At 42.6% G+C, this 16,052-nt stretch overlaps 1 protein-coding gene across 2 annotated transcripts in view; it reads left to right on the forward strand.

Moving 5' to 3' along the window:
- The window catches only part of SNX29 (sorting nexin 29), a 564,851-nt gene that overhangs the window by 87,705 nt on the left and 461,094 nt on the right, over positions 1-16,052 (forward strand). For both annotated transcript variants that reach the window (XM_073647695.1, XM_073647696.1), the window contains exons 12-13: positions 10,127-10,190; positions 13,128-13,256. In XM_073647695.1, the coding sequence (XP_073503796.1) occupies positions 10,127-10,190; positions 13,128-13,256 (193 nt within the window). The remainder of the gene's footprint in view (positions 1-10,126; positions 10,191-13,127; positions 13,257-16,052) is intronic.

The following is a 16,052-nucleotide window of genomic DNA, read 5'->3' on the forward strand; positions in this document are numbered from 1 at the left end:
TTCTTATGTAGATTAACACTAGAGCTGAAATTTAAAAAAATACTTTCTATCTTGTACACACTCAATGGAGCACAGGTTTCTGTTTCCACTTATTGTGACTTTATCTGGGCAGCATGTTGGCTCAGTGGTTAGCACTGCAGTCTTGCAGCGCTGGAGTCCTGGGTTCAAATCCCACCAAGGATAACAAGGAGTTTGTATGTTCTCCCCATGTTTGCGTGGGTTTCCTCTGGGTTCTCCAGTTTCCTCCTACACTCCAAAGACATACTGATCGGGAATGTAGATTGTGAGCCCCAATGGGGACAGTGCCCATAATGTCTGTACATTGTCTGAATTGTAAAGCGCTTGGGAATATGTTGGCGCTATATAAATAAAAAAAATATTATTATTATTAATGCAAAAAAATGAAATTAAAACAGATGTATTTATTTAATTTTTCTGCATGTGTAATTTACTATTTCTACCACCAGGGGGAGAAATTGATCTATTTTACTATTTTTCCTGCTCCAGTTCTTGCTTAGCAGGTATATCCCCCTTCATCTACTTACTAGTGTTTCATTTATAAATTCCCATGAGAGGTTAAAAAAACGAAAAAAAAAAGAAAGAAAACAATATCTGGAAGTACAATGCTGTAAATATATGGAATAAAAAAAAAATAATGCCATAAAATGGAGAAATCTCCAGGAAATACTCTAGATGATTACTTGCACTCGCTATTAAGTGTGACTAATTAGGAGAATGCAAAGTAACGCCGATGACCTGTTTGCCTCCGACTTATTTTCTTTTTCTATTTTCCGGGGAAATCTTGTGTGTGAAAATGGTTATCCCTCGGCCATTAGTGCGGATTCTAAATAAGCGAGCGGCTTCTCGCTTGTTGCTTAGCAACCGGATTTTAAATGGATTGCAGGTATAAAACCTGGAATAGGATTGCACAATAACAAAAGCACGGGAGATCCGACGTGTGCACCAGACGGTCTTTTTTTTTTTTTTTTTTTTTTAAATTATTATTTTTATTTATTTATTTTTTGGTATTTTATCGGCGGTCATAAAGGACAGTCACACGTAGGAAGGTGTCTTTTTTTCCCGGTGTCTGTCTCCTTAATGGCTCATTATGAATAAATAGTTGTTTATAAATAGTGAATATTGAAATCCCCGCGGTGTCATAAAACCACGTGACGCTCGGCTGTAAGCGATGATTATGGACCGTATTAAATAAAATGTTCTGTAACTAGAAGCGAGCTTTTCTTTTTCCCCAGCGTCCTATAGAAATGATGGCTTGGATCTGCGCAGCTCTTACGGATTACTATGTGTTTGCGCTTACTAATCCACAGTGATTTTGCAGCAGGCTCGGGTGGAATACTGCACCCATCATCCCCTTCTGCAAGATGAGCAGGGGACACTGTGACTTGTAGTCCCACAGCAGCTAGAGATCAATAACTGTTCTTGTAGTGGACGGTGTTCTGTCCTATAGGGAAACTTCACAAAGTGTCATTAAACATTAAAGCAGATGGTGGAGTGCATAAATGACTATTAATTACACTGGCTGATATGTCTGGGCAGCCCCAGCATATGTCTCATTACCACTGACACTCCTTCCCTTTACTACGGTAAACGCACTAAGGTTTTCAACGCGTTGGGAAGTTTTCATGTGCAGCATCTGGTTCTTCTGATTGTTAGAAGTTCCTTTTTGGAGGCAATTAAAACCCACCTACACAGCCATCTTCTGCTCCGGATCTTGTTCTGCGCTAACTTTACGAACTAGCGTAAATGCATTAAAAAAAAACATAAAATCTGCAGGTATTTGTAAGTATTTGATTTTTTATTATAAAATATATATATATATATATATATATATATATATATATATATATATATATATATATATATATATATATATATATATATATATATATATATATATATATATTTACTATTTAATCTGAGACCAACATAATATAGGGCAGGAGAGCCTGATTCCAGGTATGTGTCAGTTGCTCAGCAACTTGTTTCAATGCAATCAGTGTTTTATCAGCAGGAGATTATCCCTGCAGGTCTAGGTGTCACGTGCACGATAATCTGTGTAACCACACCCTCACCACTGATTGGCAGTTTCCGGTGTACAAGCTGCCAATCAGTGGTGTGGGCGGGGTATACAGAGCTCTGCAGTCTTGAGCCACTGTTACATCTACAGAAGAGAAAACAGGGATTTTATCAAAACTGCACCAAGCAGCCCGGTAAGTGACATCACTGGAATCAGACTCTCTATCCATAAATCATACTCCGTAGCACAAACCTGCTGACAGATTCCTTTTCAAGGGAATGTATCGTCAGAATTTGACCTACTGTTTAAATAAGGTTTTAATGTTAACTGTATTTTGCTTTTCATTTTTGGTACATTTTTTTATTTTTAAATAAATACATAAATATATTAGAAATCTTTCAATTTTTCACACTGACCACTGGGACTATTCTAGACTCCTACGTTCTGTTCTTTCTCAAAATACGCATGTACATTAGTAGCAATAGACTGACACATAGCTGTGAAATCACATAGACAGCAGAAAATAAGGAAAACATTTTTTTTCCTATTTAAAATTTCCCTGGCTGTGTAAAGTGGAGGGGTCACTATCAATAATTTTAATGTACTAGGGTAGAATAGGGAGATAATAGCGCTATTGTTAATGTCTCTTTGCAGTGTTATACACATACAGCTCTGCTACATGTGACTGTAGTGGCTGGACTTAAACCAGAGGAGCAGAACTGGAACCATAGGATCTGATGAAGCAGAGTTGAAGTAATGACAACAGATGTTAGCGGATTGTAGGATATACTCAGCAATGTAGTTGAGCGAAGTTTGAAGCAGAATCCAATGTGGAGCCGGTACAGTGTAACAGCAGATTTTGATAGAGAGTGCAGTGCAAAACTGGCACTGCAGTATAGCAGAGATGTTTCGTCAGCAGAGCTGGGTATGTCTGGGAGTCTTAATGCAGAACTGGCTGAGTGTTATGGCATAGTTGACTCAATAGCAGAGCTGAGTTTGTCAAAGAGCCCTAATGCAAAATTGACATAGCGATGATAGTCCACGGTAATAGTTGATGCTGACTACCTGAATTTTCTGGCGGCTTCTCGTGCCCTGACTCATGCTAAATGACCTGGAAATGTGACATTACAGGAGTGCTTCTGGTTGCAACGGCAACCCGATGTGCAGGTAGAGCCATTGACCAAACAAGGAGAAAGCGTGCTCGGCCAGGATCCAGGAGAGGTGAGTTACACAATAAATCTGACATTATTCCATATGTCTACCCCATTAAATCTGACATTGTTCCACTATTTATATCCAACCAATCCATGGTAATTATACAGTATCTGATATTCTATACGTCCCCATTTATATCTGATGTACCCTCACATGTCCCCCATTATACCTTGTCATAATTTCATATTTTCCCTATTAAATCACACATTATTTTTTGCGTCTTTTATTTTATGTATATGTGTTAGGTAGGGATATTTTGGAAAGTGGAGCCTTGGGAGTGCTGTCTGTCTCGCACATGTGAGGTGTGTAGTCTAAGTGATTCTCTGGGTCTTCACCAAGAAAACCTCTGCTTGTAAGTTTGGGCTTAACCGGTTTGATTCTTAGTAGTCTTGGATTGGCAGCTGGAGAACAATGTAGGAAAAGAGTAGTCAGATCAAGTATGGATTAGTACCAGAAGATCATCTAGGGATGAGCAATACAAATGGTACAGCTGCATCTCACAAAATTAAAATATCATCAAAAAGTTAATTTATTTCAGCTCTTCAATACAAAAAGTAAAACTCATATATTATATAGTCATTACAAACAGAGTGATCTATTTCAAGTGTTTATTTCTGTTAATGTTGATGATTATGGCTTACAGCCAATGAAAACACAAAAGTCATTATCTCAGTATATTAGAATAATTAACAAAAATCACCTGCAAAGGCTTCCTAAGTGTTTAAAAAGGTCCCTTAGTCTGTTTCAGTAGGCTCCACAATCATGGGGTAAGACTGCTGACTTGACAGATGTCCAGAAGGCAGTCATTGACACACTCCACAAGGTCCCAGAGTTGCAATTATCATTTGGAAATCAAGGTCCCAGAGTCTGGAGGAAGAGTGGAGAGGCCACAATCCAAGCTGCTGGAGGTCTAGTGTGAAGTTTCCACAATCAGTGATTGTTTGGGGAGCCATGTCATCTGCTGGTGTAGGTCCACTGTGTTTTATCAAGACCAAAGTCAGCGCAGCAATCTACCAGGAAATTATAGAGCACTACATGCTTCCCTCTGCCGACAAGCTTTTTGGAGATGGAAATGTCATTCTCCAGCAGGACTTGGCACCTGTCCACACTGCCAAAAGTACCAATACCTGGTTTAAAAACAACAGTATCACTGTGCTTGATTGCCAGCAAACTCGCCTGACCTTAACCCCAATCTATGGGGTATTGTCAAGAGGAAGATGAGGGACACCAGACCCAACAATGCAGATGAGCTGAAGGCTGCTATCAAAGCAACCTGGGCTTCCATAACACCTCAGCAGTGCCACAGGCTGATCACCTCCATGCCACGCCACATTGATGCAGTGATTGATGCAAAAGGAGCCCCGACCAAGTATTGAGGGCATTTACTGAACATACATTTCAGATTTTAAAAACATTTTTGAAGCTGTTATAAAGTATTCTAATTTACTGAGATAATGACTTTTGTGTTTTCATTGGCTGTAAGCCATAATCATCAACATTAACAGAAATAAACACTTGAAATAGATCACTCTGTCTGTAATGACTCTATATAATATAGGAGTTTCACTTTTTGTATTGAAGAACTGAAATTTAACTTTTTGATGATATTCTAATTTTGTGAGATGCACCTGTATATTGGGGACCAAGTCAAGAGTCAAGGCCATAAGTCAAACCGTGGTGGGTGGGGTGTAGATGATGGCAAATTCCGTGGACAAGATGAGAAATGAGGTCTACTTGGGGAAAAAAGCCAGGCAGTAATATGAGTACACAGGTCAAGGACCATGTGAAGTTTTAAGGATGCTGAAATCTGCACAAGAACCTTAGGGGAATCTGTCAGCAGGTGTTTGCTATTTAATCTGAGAGCAGCATAATATAGAGCAAGAAAGCTTTATTCCAGGGATGTGTCACTTACTGGGCTACTTGGAGTTGTTTTAATAGAATCCGTTTTATCTGTTGTAGATGTAGCAGAGGATGCTGAGCTCTGTATAACCCCACCCACATCCCTGATTGGTAGCTTCCTGTGTACAGTGTCAGCAAACTGCCAATCGCTGGTGGGGGCGGGGTTACACCGATTAGCCTGACTGCTGTCTATGTGAGACCCAGTCCAGCAGTGATAATCTCCTGCTGATAAAATACTGATTGCATTGAAACTGCACACAGCCTTATAAGTGACACATCCCTGCAATCAGGCTCACTTGCCCTATTTTATGCTGCTCTCATATTACATAGCCAAAACCTGCTGACAGATTCCCTTTAGATAGGCCGGCAGAGTTGATTAGCATTTGGTTACAATGGCCACTGGATACTTAGAGCAGTGGAGTCATGAAGGTGCCATTTGCTATGGCAAAGTGGTGCTCCTGTGGACAGTGGAGATGTATGAACTGTATGAAGTAATCTCCACATATCTGACATTATTCAGCACCATTAATCTATCGCTATTCTGCTCTCCGTCATTAGAACTGTTGAACTTCCTGCACATTTATTTATATGCATCATCTTCCTATTTGACACTTGCGGTTTGTCTATAAAAGCAATAATCTGTGGGGCTTTCAGGGAGTCTGTATGATTTGTACAGATTGGTAAGGCTGAACGGAGCCCATGGGCATCAGACATGCAGCTCTGCAATAAATAAGTAAATAATAGATATAAATGTGAATAAGAGCAGGCGCCAGCTTAGAAAGTTCAGCTCAGCATAACATTCAATCCCGTATGCATTATTAATAAGATTAAGAAAAAACACATTACTGGTGAGTAAAGTCAGAGAATGATTTCTGCCCTGAGCAGAGCTACTGTTGTTTGCCCGCAGTCCCATGCCAAGAACTTGGCGTTCGCAAATGAAAAGTTTAAAATGACTGAAGTCACAGGTAGAACTGATGAGTTTGCACATCCATTTCTGTGCTGTGCGTTGTACTGGATCTGAAGCTCTGTGATCATGAAATTGACATCACACAGCGATTGAGCTTCCAGAATGTCATTTCACATAACTTGCTCTTGTTTAATGAATATTGGTAGGCGAGCGCAGATTATTGCATTTTTAAAGGAAGTAATTGGTTTAGCCGATAAACTAAAGCTGTATTTGTATGGAAGTTAATACCATTATTATAGGGCATCACAAGCAGGTTCCTATGCATAAGCAGATAGAGAAACGTTGGGTGGTACCTGGTCTAGTTCTCCTGAAGACAGCAACAGCCGGAACACTCACTTCTACAGTCAGTGGCTAATTAGAGTCCGATGGGCCCCATTGCAAAATTTACAACTGGGCCCCCAACTGCATGTTGGTCCATTGAATGGACCCTTGTCACATTCTGGATCCTATTAAAGACCTACATATTCGCACCCCATGTAATCATGTCCCCCATCCTAGGCCCCTTCCTGTAGTAATGTCACCCATGGTCTTTTTATTTATTACTGTCCAATATTCTGTGCCCCTTCCAGTATTAATATTTCCATCCTGGGCCCTTTTATTTACTAATATCTCTACTAGTATCTTCAACCTGGTCCATTTATTTAAAGGGGTTGTCCACTACTATTTATACTACTTTTACATTGATGCCCTATCAATGTATGATCGGCGGGGGTGCCCTGCCAGCCGGAAGTGCTCATCTGCGGGGTTCCGCTGTCAAGTGGTAGTGGCCGCCGCGGTGTACTGCAGATCCGCCTCCCATTCAATTGAATAGGAGACAAATGTGCAGTACACCGCTGCGGCCACTACAACTTGACGGTGGAGGCCCACAGGTGAGCACTTCCGGCTGCCGCCAGCACCGATAACAGCTGATTGGCGGGGGTGCCGCGTGTGGGACCCCAGCCGATCATACATTGATGCCCTATCCTGCGGAAAGGGCATCAATGTAAACGTGGTGGACAACTTCAATAATAATGTCCCCTATCCTGTGCCTTTTCCTGTAGTAATGTCCCCCATCCTGAGCCCCTTCCAGTAATAATGTCCCCCACCCTGTACTCCTTACTGTAATAATGTCCACCATCCTGAGCCCCTTCCAGTAATAATGTCCACCATCCTGAGCCCCTTCCTGTAATAATGTCCACCATCCTGAGCCCCTTCCTGTAATAATGTCCCCCATCCTAAGCCCCTTCCTGTAATAATGTCCTCCATCCTGTGCACCTTTCTGTAATAATGTCCCCCATTTTGAGCTCCTTCAAGTAATAATGTCCTCCTCTGTTCTCCAACACATTTTAAAATAAATAGTTTACTCTGCTTATATTCTCCCGCTCACACGACGTGCAGCATCCTCTTCCATAGCCAACATAGAAGCCGACAGCTGACTCCGGCGTGCGCGCCACAGGCGGCTCATAACGTTGCTGCCATGCACCACTTGTGACTGGTACTCCGACATCAGCTGCAAACCACTGATTGGCCAATGGTGTGTATTTCAGTGCAGGGAGCACGCGGGCCTCTGTGTTGCAATACATTTCAGCTAAATGTATATCCTCTGACGCAAATCCAGGTGGAATAGGCGCTGGCGTCGGTGGGCCCCTTCCCACACAAGCCTGGTTGCACTGTCTACAGTACACTCAACATCCTAGGCTATGGAGCGAATCCTCTCCGACATCCTCTGGCAAAAATCACTTCAAAATGCTTTGAAATCTCTTCCTATAAATTTCTTATGGGAAATCCACTATTCTGTTCATATAAGAAGTTTTTTTGAGTGATTTTATTTTTCCTGAACAAGTTTTGAAAACCCCATAGGGGAAGAAAAAAGTGCATGTGGATCCTAATGGAATCTACTCCAAATCCACAACACTGTCAAATCAAAAGCCTGCAAGTGCAAAAGGGATCTCAGGAAAAATAAAATCTTCTATACCTCCTTAAAACAGCTTCAGGAAAGGACAAAAAAGCAATCCAAAATCTCCCCAAAAATGGAGCATTTCCTGAAGCGGTTTCTGCTTGAAATATTGTTTTTGAATGCCTCAAAAACTGAACATTTGCTTTAAATGTCAAAGCAGTCAACAATTAGTGACAACAATATAGAATTCCTCTTATTTCTGGTAAGAACCTAAGAGGGTTTTTGAAATTGCAGGAATAGAGAGTAGAGGCACTTAAATGTTTTGGAGGGAACATCACAATAAGCAACTTCTTTGATGTCGGAATGCCAAATGTCATCTTCATGCAAAGTCCTAGTGGAGAATACCTTAGCAATGTGATGATGTTGTAATTTATTACCCACGAACGTAGCTTTCCTCTCACAAACTTCCCAATATGCAATATTCCATTGCAAACATGTGTCTTGATGCTATTGCTTTGGTCCCTTTAACTGGTAAAGATGTTGGGGTATGCATACTCAATGCTCTTGAATGTCCAAGCTAGGTAGACAGATTGCATATTTGGCCAGTCAGTGGACCATTTGTAGGGCGCATTTGGCTGCCAATCAGGGTTTCCAGTGCCCTATTCAAAGGGTCGCTCCTGGGAGGTGACCAGCATTGGTTGACAGGTACCTGCCATGACTAGACATGGGCGAACCAGAAATGTTGGGCGTTCGTAACGGACAACAACTGTCCGGGGCGGAACGCCAAACACAAACTTTCTTTTGAAGTCCGTCGCAGTATTTGAAGTCCGGGGCTAAGTCCGTGGTGCGGAGGGTAGAGGGGAATTTTTTTTATTTCAGAGTTTGGGAAACCTTTATTTTCAGTGGGATTTCAAGTTCTGGTTGAAGTTCGAGTAGTGTTCTGGCACCTGAACTGAACTTTTAAATGAAGGTTGGGTACAAGAACCTGAACTTCCACCGGTCCGCCCATCCCTAGCCATGACCAGTGCATGACTGGCAGGTATTGTGCACCTGTCCTACTGATTAAAATGGGATACTTGCTGGCCATACACACTTACTACCAGGCAGCTCTTGACGGGACTTCATCTACGGCTATCACCTACTAAGACGGAAGTTAGTGATGCCAATTTTCTGTCGGTAATATTCAAAGCCAACTATTGTATTCTGTATACTACCTGGTGCGCTTATTTTTCCCACTGCTCGCTCCACCAGCCAGCAGCATTCTGTAGTTGCAATCTGGTTCTCCCCTATAGAGTGTTTATCAGAGGTTTTCAGAGTTATCAATGCAAAGATTGACCATGGAAGCCTCTTATGGTGATGGTTCTTTACTCCCTATGTATTTGTAGACATTTGGAGGTACATGAAAATTGACCCATAGATTTCTATGGATGCGTATTATGGATTCAAGCAAAAAGAGATTTTATGCATGAGCACTTATACTCTATAATGAGAATTCCTATGTCACAAAGCCACAATGTTTGACTGCTGCACATATTAAAGGAGAATTGCCAGCCTTGTACAAATCCCCCGATCTGTACAAAGTAATTGGATTTGCCTGCCACTAGTCTGATAGATTTAATATGAGATATCAGAGGTGTTGCGATAAATAAAGTTGTGTGTCTGTAAATGGCACTATTTAGGAAGGCGGCTTCCTGTTCCTTTATTATACAGATGAGCACCGTGTTCCATTCTGAGAGCTGGATGACAGGCGAGTAAAAGAATAAACAGGTTTGTTTTAGCATAACTGCACATAGCACAGGCTGGCACAGAGTCAAGAATTGAGTGCTATGAGAACTGATTATTTTTAACTTTTCAGTGAAATCGAAGCCAGGAATAGGATTTTCATGATATGACATAGGATATTAGAAATGAAGCCTATAATTGGAAATAGGATTATTCAGTGACGCGGACGCTCGATTTACATGTGAACACAAAATGAATTCATTAGCTGCACGCTGGCCCGAAATGCATTGTCTGCTTCAAACTTTTTTTTTTTTTTTCTCCCCAACTAATGAAATGTCCATCATATATTTTAGCAAACATCTCTTTCTACAATGATGGTAAATGCCATTTTGTTGTATCCCTTTTTTAGGTGAACTCCGCCAAGCTGTTGTTCTCATGATGAACAGGAAGGATGAACTTGAAGAGCAAAATGCGTAGGTTCTGATTAGCATTGTTAATTTTCTTGCCGCCAATGTTCAGTGTGGTCTTGATAAAATGTCACTGCTTTCACCTGCTAACCCCTAGAGAGTCAGGCTGGTTTCGGTCAGAACGTTGGGGTGAGACTCGTCGGGTTTAAGGGTTTAAATATAAGTTAACTCACCGGCCAAAGGTTACAGGGGTGTGAGTGAGGATTTATGGACTTTTTTTTAAAGAAGTGTAGTAGTTCTCTGTGTGTTTGAGCTCCTAAAGCATTGCTTTCTAAATTGCTGAATTACCTCTGGAGGTTCTTCTGTAGTTTCTTCTTATCTACTATATAATTGTCTTATCCCGTCTGTCTGTCTGTCTGTCCTGGAAATCCCGCGTCGCTCATTGGTCCGGCAGCGGCCAATCAGCGCCGCGGGATTTCTGAAAAAAGATGGCGGCCGTTAGCGGCTCATCTGGCGGACGGAGGTCAGCGGCGATGCAGTGGGGAGATGAGCGGCGCTAGCAGCACAACTACCCCGACCGGCGCCGCTGACCTCCATGCGGCTTAAGTTGGAAGATCAGCGGCTTGGCCCGCTGATCTCCCGGCAGCAAGTGTGAACGGAGGACCGGGGAGCGGCGCCGCCGGTCGCGATGCTTCTGCGAGCAGCCGCTCATCTCCCGGCTTCTCGCAGCAGAAGGAGCCGCACAGGTAGCGCCGCTCCCCGGTCCTCGCTAATACGGAGCCGCACAAGCAGTGCCGCTCCCGGGCCCACACTAATACGACGCTGATTGGTCGCGGTGGCCGGCCGCGACCAATCAGCGAGATGGGCGGCAAATTTAAACGCCGCTGTGCTGATCGGTCGCGGTCGGCCGGCGGCCGCAACCAATCAGCGAGATTGGTGCCAAACTTAAACAACGCTCTGCCGATTGGTCGCGGCCGCCGGCGACCACTACCAATCAGCGATTTTGGCGTCAAATTTAAACACCGCTCTGCTCATTGGTCCCGGCCGCCGGCCGGCCGAGACCAATCAGCGCGATTGCCGGCAAATTTAAACAACGCTCTGCTGATTGGGCGATTTTATCGCCAAATTTAAACAAGCTCTCCGGTCCTCACTAACACAGTTCACTGATTGGTCGCGGCCGCCACCCGTGACCAATCACCGATATTGCCGCCAAATTTAAACACCGTTTTGCTGATTAGTCGCGGTTGCCGGCCGCGACCAATCAGCGATTTTGGCGCCAAGTTTAAACAACGTTCTGCTGATTGCGCCCGGTCGGCCGCATACATATTCTAGAATACCCGATGCGTTAGAATCGGGCCACCATCTAGTTAATTATAAAGGCAGAGGCGGGGTGCAAGAGGCTCCTAGTACTCTGCACTCAAACTGGTGTTTTGTTTTTTTAATCATAAATTTAGCCAGACCCAAAAAAAAAGATTCAGACTTCATAATTAGTGATGAGCAAGGATGCCTAATTAACCCTTTTGGCGAGCATGCTCGGGTGCTCGCCGAGTATTTTGGGGTGCTCGTCGTTTTATTCGTGGTGAACAGGCTATCTCTGCATGTGTCACAGCTGTCTAACATTGTCACGGCGACAATGAATGAAATGCCAAGCACGCCAAAATACTTGACGGGCACCCAAGCGTGCTCACCGAAAGGGTTAATGAGGCTTACTCGCTCATCACTATTAATAATGTCAAAGATATGTGTCGTTCTATGATCAACCGTCTAGAGAAAAAGAAAGAAGGATAGAACATAAATAGGAAAGATGAAACAGGGAGGGATGCAGTGTTCTAGATGATCCTCCATCCAGCAGGCCCATTTGTTTGTTATATCTCTTGGACTTGGTTCACACTAGCATTTGACATTCCGTTTTTTTCCCCCTCCATTACAGAAGCAGTAGAAACGAGAATGTAACCAACAACCTATTGGGTTGTTGAAATTATCCGTTTGTGTCAGTCAGTTTAGCTCTGTTCCATTCATTTTCTTTTTAGTGTCAAAATAACTTTTCTTTTGTGAAAAATTTCAAAAACTTTTCTTAATATTAAATTTTATGGCTAATGGATTTAAAGGAAATCGGTCATGAGAATTTCAATCACAAAACTATTTATATGTGCATGTAGCTCTTTCAATGACAAGTCCAGCAATACCTTTACATGGCCGGTCCGTGCCTCCGTTACTGAGAAATCAGTGTTTAAATTGATATGCAAATCATTGTGGAAGATCTGAAGCCCCTGTCACTCCAGCTCTTTTCCCTGCCTAGTGCCGCCTTGACTGACAGACTGTGCTGTGTGACTACAGCATAGAGGCTTAATATGTAAATGAGCTGTTAGGATCTATGGGCCGGGCATAGATCTCCATGAGAATCTGCCTTCAGAGCTTATTATAAATGAAGGGAGCAGTTACCAGTGTGAGACATATAGATCAGGAGAGCAGGCTGTCAGTCATTACATGTCTCACACTGGTAATGTCCCCTTTCATTTATAATAAGCTCTGGAGACATATTCTTGGGGAAATCTATGTCCGGCCCATAGATCCTAACAGCTCATTTACATATTAAGAAAAATTTGGATTTCTCTGGAATAAGACATCAGATCGCTGATATCAAGGTATCATTTTATTCAACTTTCTATGACCTACATGCCCTACACAGCTTAGGATGGTTGATCCTACTGACAAAATTCCCTTTAATAGTAGTCTGTAACTGGAAATACATTTCTGTATGGGAGTTGTATTCACAAATCGGTAAGATAGTGTCTGCTTCTTTTATTGCACTTCACAACTGGTTACAAATGTTTTAGTTTAGTTCTGAAATAAACAAATATATTCTATTACTAAGAAAAAAGTAAGTTTTTGGGGGATTTGACTTAGTTACAACTACTTTTTTTTATTTTCCTCTCTGGTTTATTTTGGAGGAAAGGCAGCTTTTTTTTGCAAGATGTGGCAGATGGTTTTCTCTTTTTCCAGATCACTGAGAAACCTGCTTGACTCGGAGATGGAACATTCTTCAGCACTCAGGCTGGAAATTGACAACCTGAGGAGGAAAGTGGCAGAACAGGAGGAGCGACACGCAGCGAAAATCCAAGCTTTGGCAAGGTAGGAGTCTTCTGCCAGGGAACGGATCCAGCACATTTCAAAAGGGTTTCAGGCCCTGGAGATAATGACTGATCTGTACAGGACAGTGTCTACTACTTAATTGCACAGAGATTAACACATGGCTGTGCTGGGCAGAAGTCTCCGATTTCTGATACTTGGCTTATAGCAGTATTTGGACTTTAGTTTCAACTGCAAAACTTCTACTTTTCCATTCTTGCAGTATATTACCATTGACATCCTCTTGGTGGCAGTTTTGTTTTTGTTCTTCTACACAGATTTATATGATTGAATCTACCCGTACTCCTGATATAGAAGAGAACTGGCTGTGTAACACCAAACTGTAGATCTTTAGTGCTATTGGTATTCCTGGATTGCACCCGAGAACATCCACTGAATAAATCCGACTTGTGGTCAGGAAAGTGCATTCATTATTATCTGAAAAATCATTTTTTTCTGTAGTGGCCTTTAACTCTCGGTCATCATGGGAACAATGGTTATCATGCCTCATTAAAATCACTCACACTTTTCTCTTTCACATTTTGTATTTTTAGTTTTTGATGCTGATTCTCAGCCCACACCATTGTAATTTTTCATCAGAATCAAAATGCCCAACTCTGAGTACAACCCCAGGTGCCATGTATGATATTACACTGGTTCTCTAAGGAGGACAACCCCAGGTGCCATGTATGATATTACACTGGTTCTCTAAGAAGGACAACCCCAGGTGCCATGTATAATATTGCATTGGTTCTCTAAGGAGGACAACCCCAGGTGCCATGTATGACATTACATTGGTTCTATAAGGAGGACATCCCCAGGTGTCGTGTATGATATTACATTGGTTCTCTAAGGAGGACAACCCCAGGTGCCATGTATGATATAACATTGGTTCTCTAAGGAGGACAACCCCAGGTGCCAAGTATGATATTACACTGGTTCTCTAAGGAGGACAACCCCAGGTGCCAAGTATGATATTACACTGGTTCTCTAAGGAGGACAACCCCAGGTGCCATGTATAATATTGCATTGGTTCTCTAAGGAGGACAACCCCAGGTGCCATGTATATTACATTGGTTCTCTAAGGAGGACAACCCCAGGTACCATGTATGATATTACATTGGTTCTCTAAGGATGAAAACCCTCTTTTTTTTTAAATTTACTAAGCTTGTCGCTGGGCCCGTCCGTGTTGGAGATCCTCTCCTTGAAAACCCATTTTCTGAAATCGGTATGACCAACTGGACTACGGGAGATTACTTTTTTTTTTATTTTTTTTTAAGGGACTTTGGTCCATCAGATGTGGACTTTAAATTCATTTTTCAGTACACTTATTTCCCTATCAAATGAATAGCGATAACCTATTGATTGCTAGGAGTTTGTCACGGGTGTGTCAGGTATAATAGACAGTCGCTCTGGATATGGCTGTAGAAGGTCACTGCGCTTGGCATTGCAGACACCTTTTTAATCCTTCTTCATTTAAGACCCAGCAGCGACCTCCCTCCTGCTGCTAATTGACACACCCTTGCATGGGAATTATAAACAGGGCTGTGGAGTCGGTAAGCCAAACCTCCGACTCCTCAATTTCCATGACACCGACTCCGACTCCACGACTCAGTGTTAGAACCCTCCTGTTTTGTTTTTTCCATCTTGTGTTTTGCGGTCACGTGACCATCTGCCTTTATATTCCAGCTACGCCCTTTTGGCTTTGCTGGACTTCAATGTTGTTTGACTGTTTTGCTAGCCAGGTGCTTCGGTGCCTTTCTCTGTCAGTTCGCTTGGTCCTTCTGGGACCTCTAGTACCTTTTTGTCAGTTTATCTTTTGTGTTCTGCAACAATCTTCTTTGTTCAGGAGGTGTCCCATTTTTGTTCCAGTCCTTAGTTCTTTTAGGGACTCCTTCTTTTATGCTATAGGTCTTCGTTCAGACTAGCCGAGGACTAAGGCGGGTCTGTTCGCAAGGAACAGGCAGCCCCCTTCATCGTAGGGATTCAGCTTAGTCTTACTGTAGGGACAGCTTTCCCCTTTCCTTCCTTAGTACTTGTTGCAGATCATAACACTCCGACTCCCTCATACATGGCTCATGTTTAAGTGATAAATTTACTGTAGCACAGATTCATCTCAGCTAAAAGTCTAGACCCTTAGATCAGGAATAGGACAGACATTTATAGGACATTAAATAACTTTCACAAATTCTTATGAAAAAATATTCCCCACAAACTGCATTTAACTACAGTACCCAATTTATTATATACTTTAGGAGTCGGAGTTGGTCCATTTTATTCCGACTCCACAGCCCTGGTTAAAAACCTTCAGTCTTCTCCAGGCAATCGCCGGTGATATTTTTGTGTTGTTTTGTGCATGCTTGGCTAGCTGCTTCTCTGTGACCTTGGAGGACCGTTGGCGTTACTCCTCTGGTGTCTGCTCAAGCTAAATTAATCCCCTTTGTTTGTCTACCTTGTTGTCTTTAGTCTTGTAGTGGGGCCTGACTAGAGCTCACCCCTCCTCCCTTACTATTTAGGGTCAAGCTCTAGGGATATACAGCGTTTAGGGTCCTGCTCGGCGATAGGTGTGGAACCAAAATGGGGACGGTAGGGTATGCTGGGTGTTATTAGATATGCCTAGGGGTCTACACTCCCTCTTTTCCTAGTGTTTGGACTTCCTCCCCCTCATCCCTTCGTGTTGCACTTAGTCTTTCCCACACATTGCGTGACAGAGTTGGACCTTTGAGACCACCATTAATCTGGAGAACCAGGCTCTGAAAAGCCCCATCTGAATGGAGCAGATGGGTGAGCATGGGCACC

This window comes from Phyllobates terribilis, unplaced genomic scaffold (assembly GCF_046119375.1).
Source record: "Phyllobates terribilis strain yellow unplaced genomic scaffold, ASM4611937v1 Scaffold_9__5_contigs__length_417890890, whole genome shotgun sequence".
In the NCBI taxonomy this organism is placed as follows: Eukaryota; Metazoa; Chordata; class Amphibia; order Anura; family Dendrobatidae; genus Phyllobates; species Phyllobates terribilis.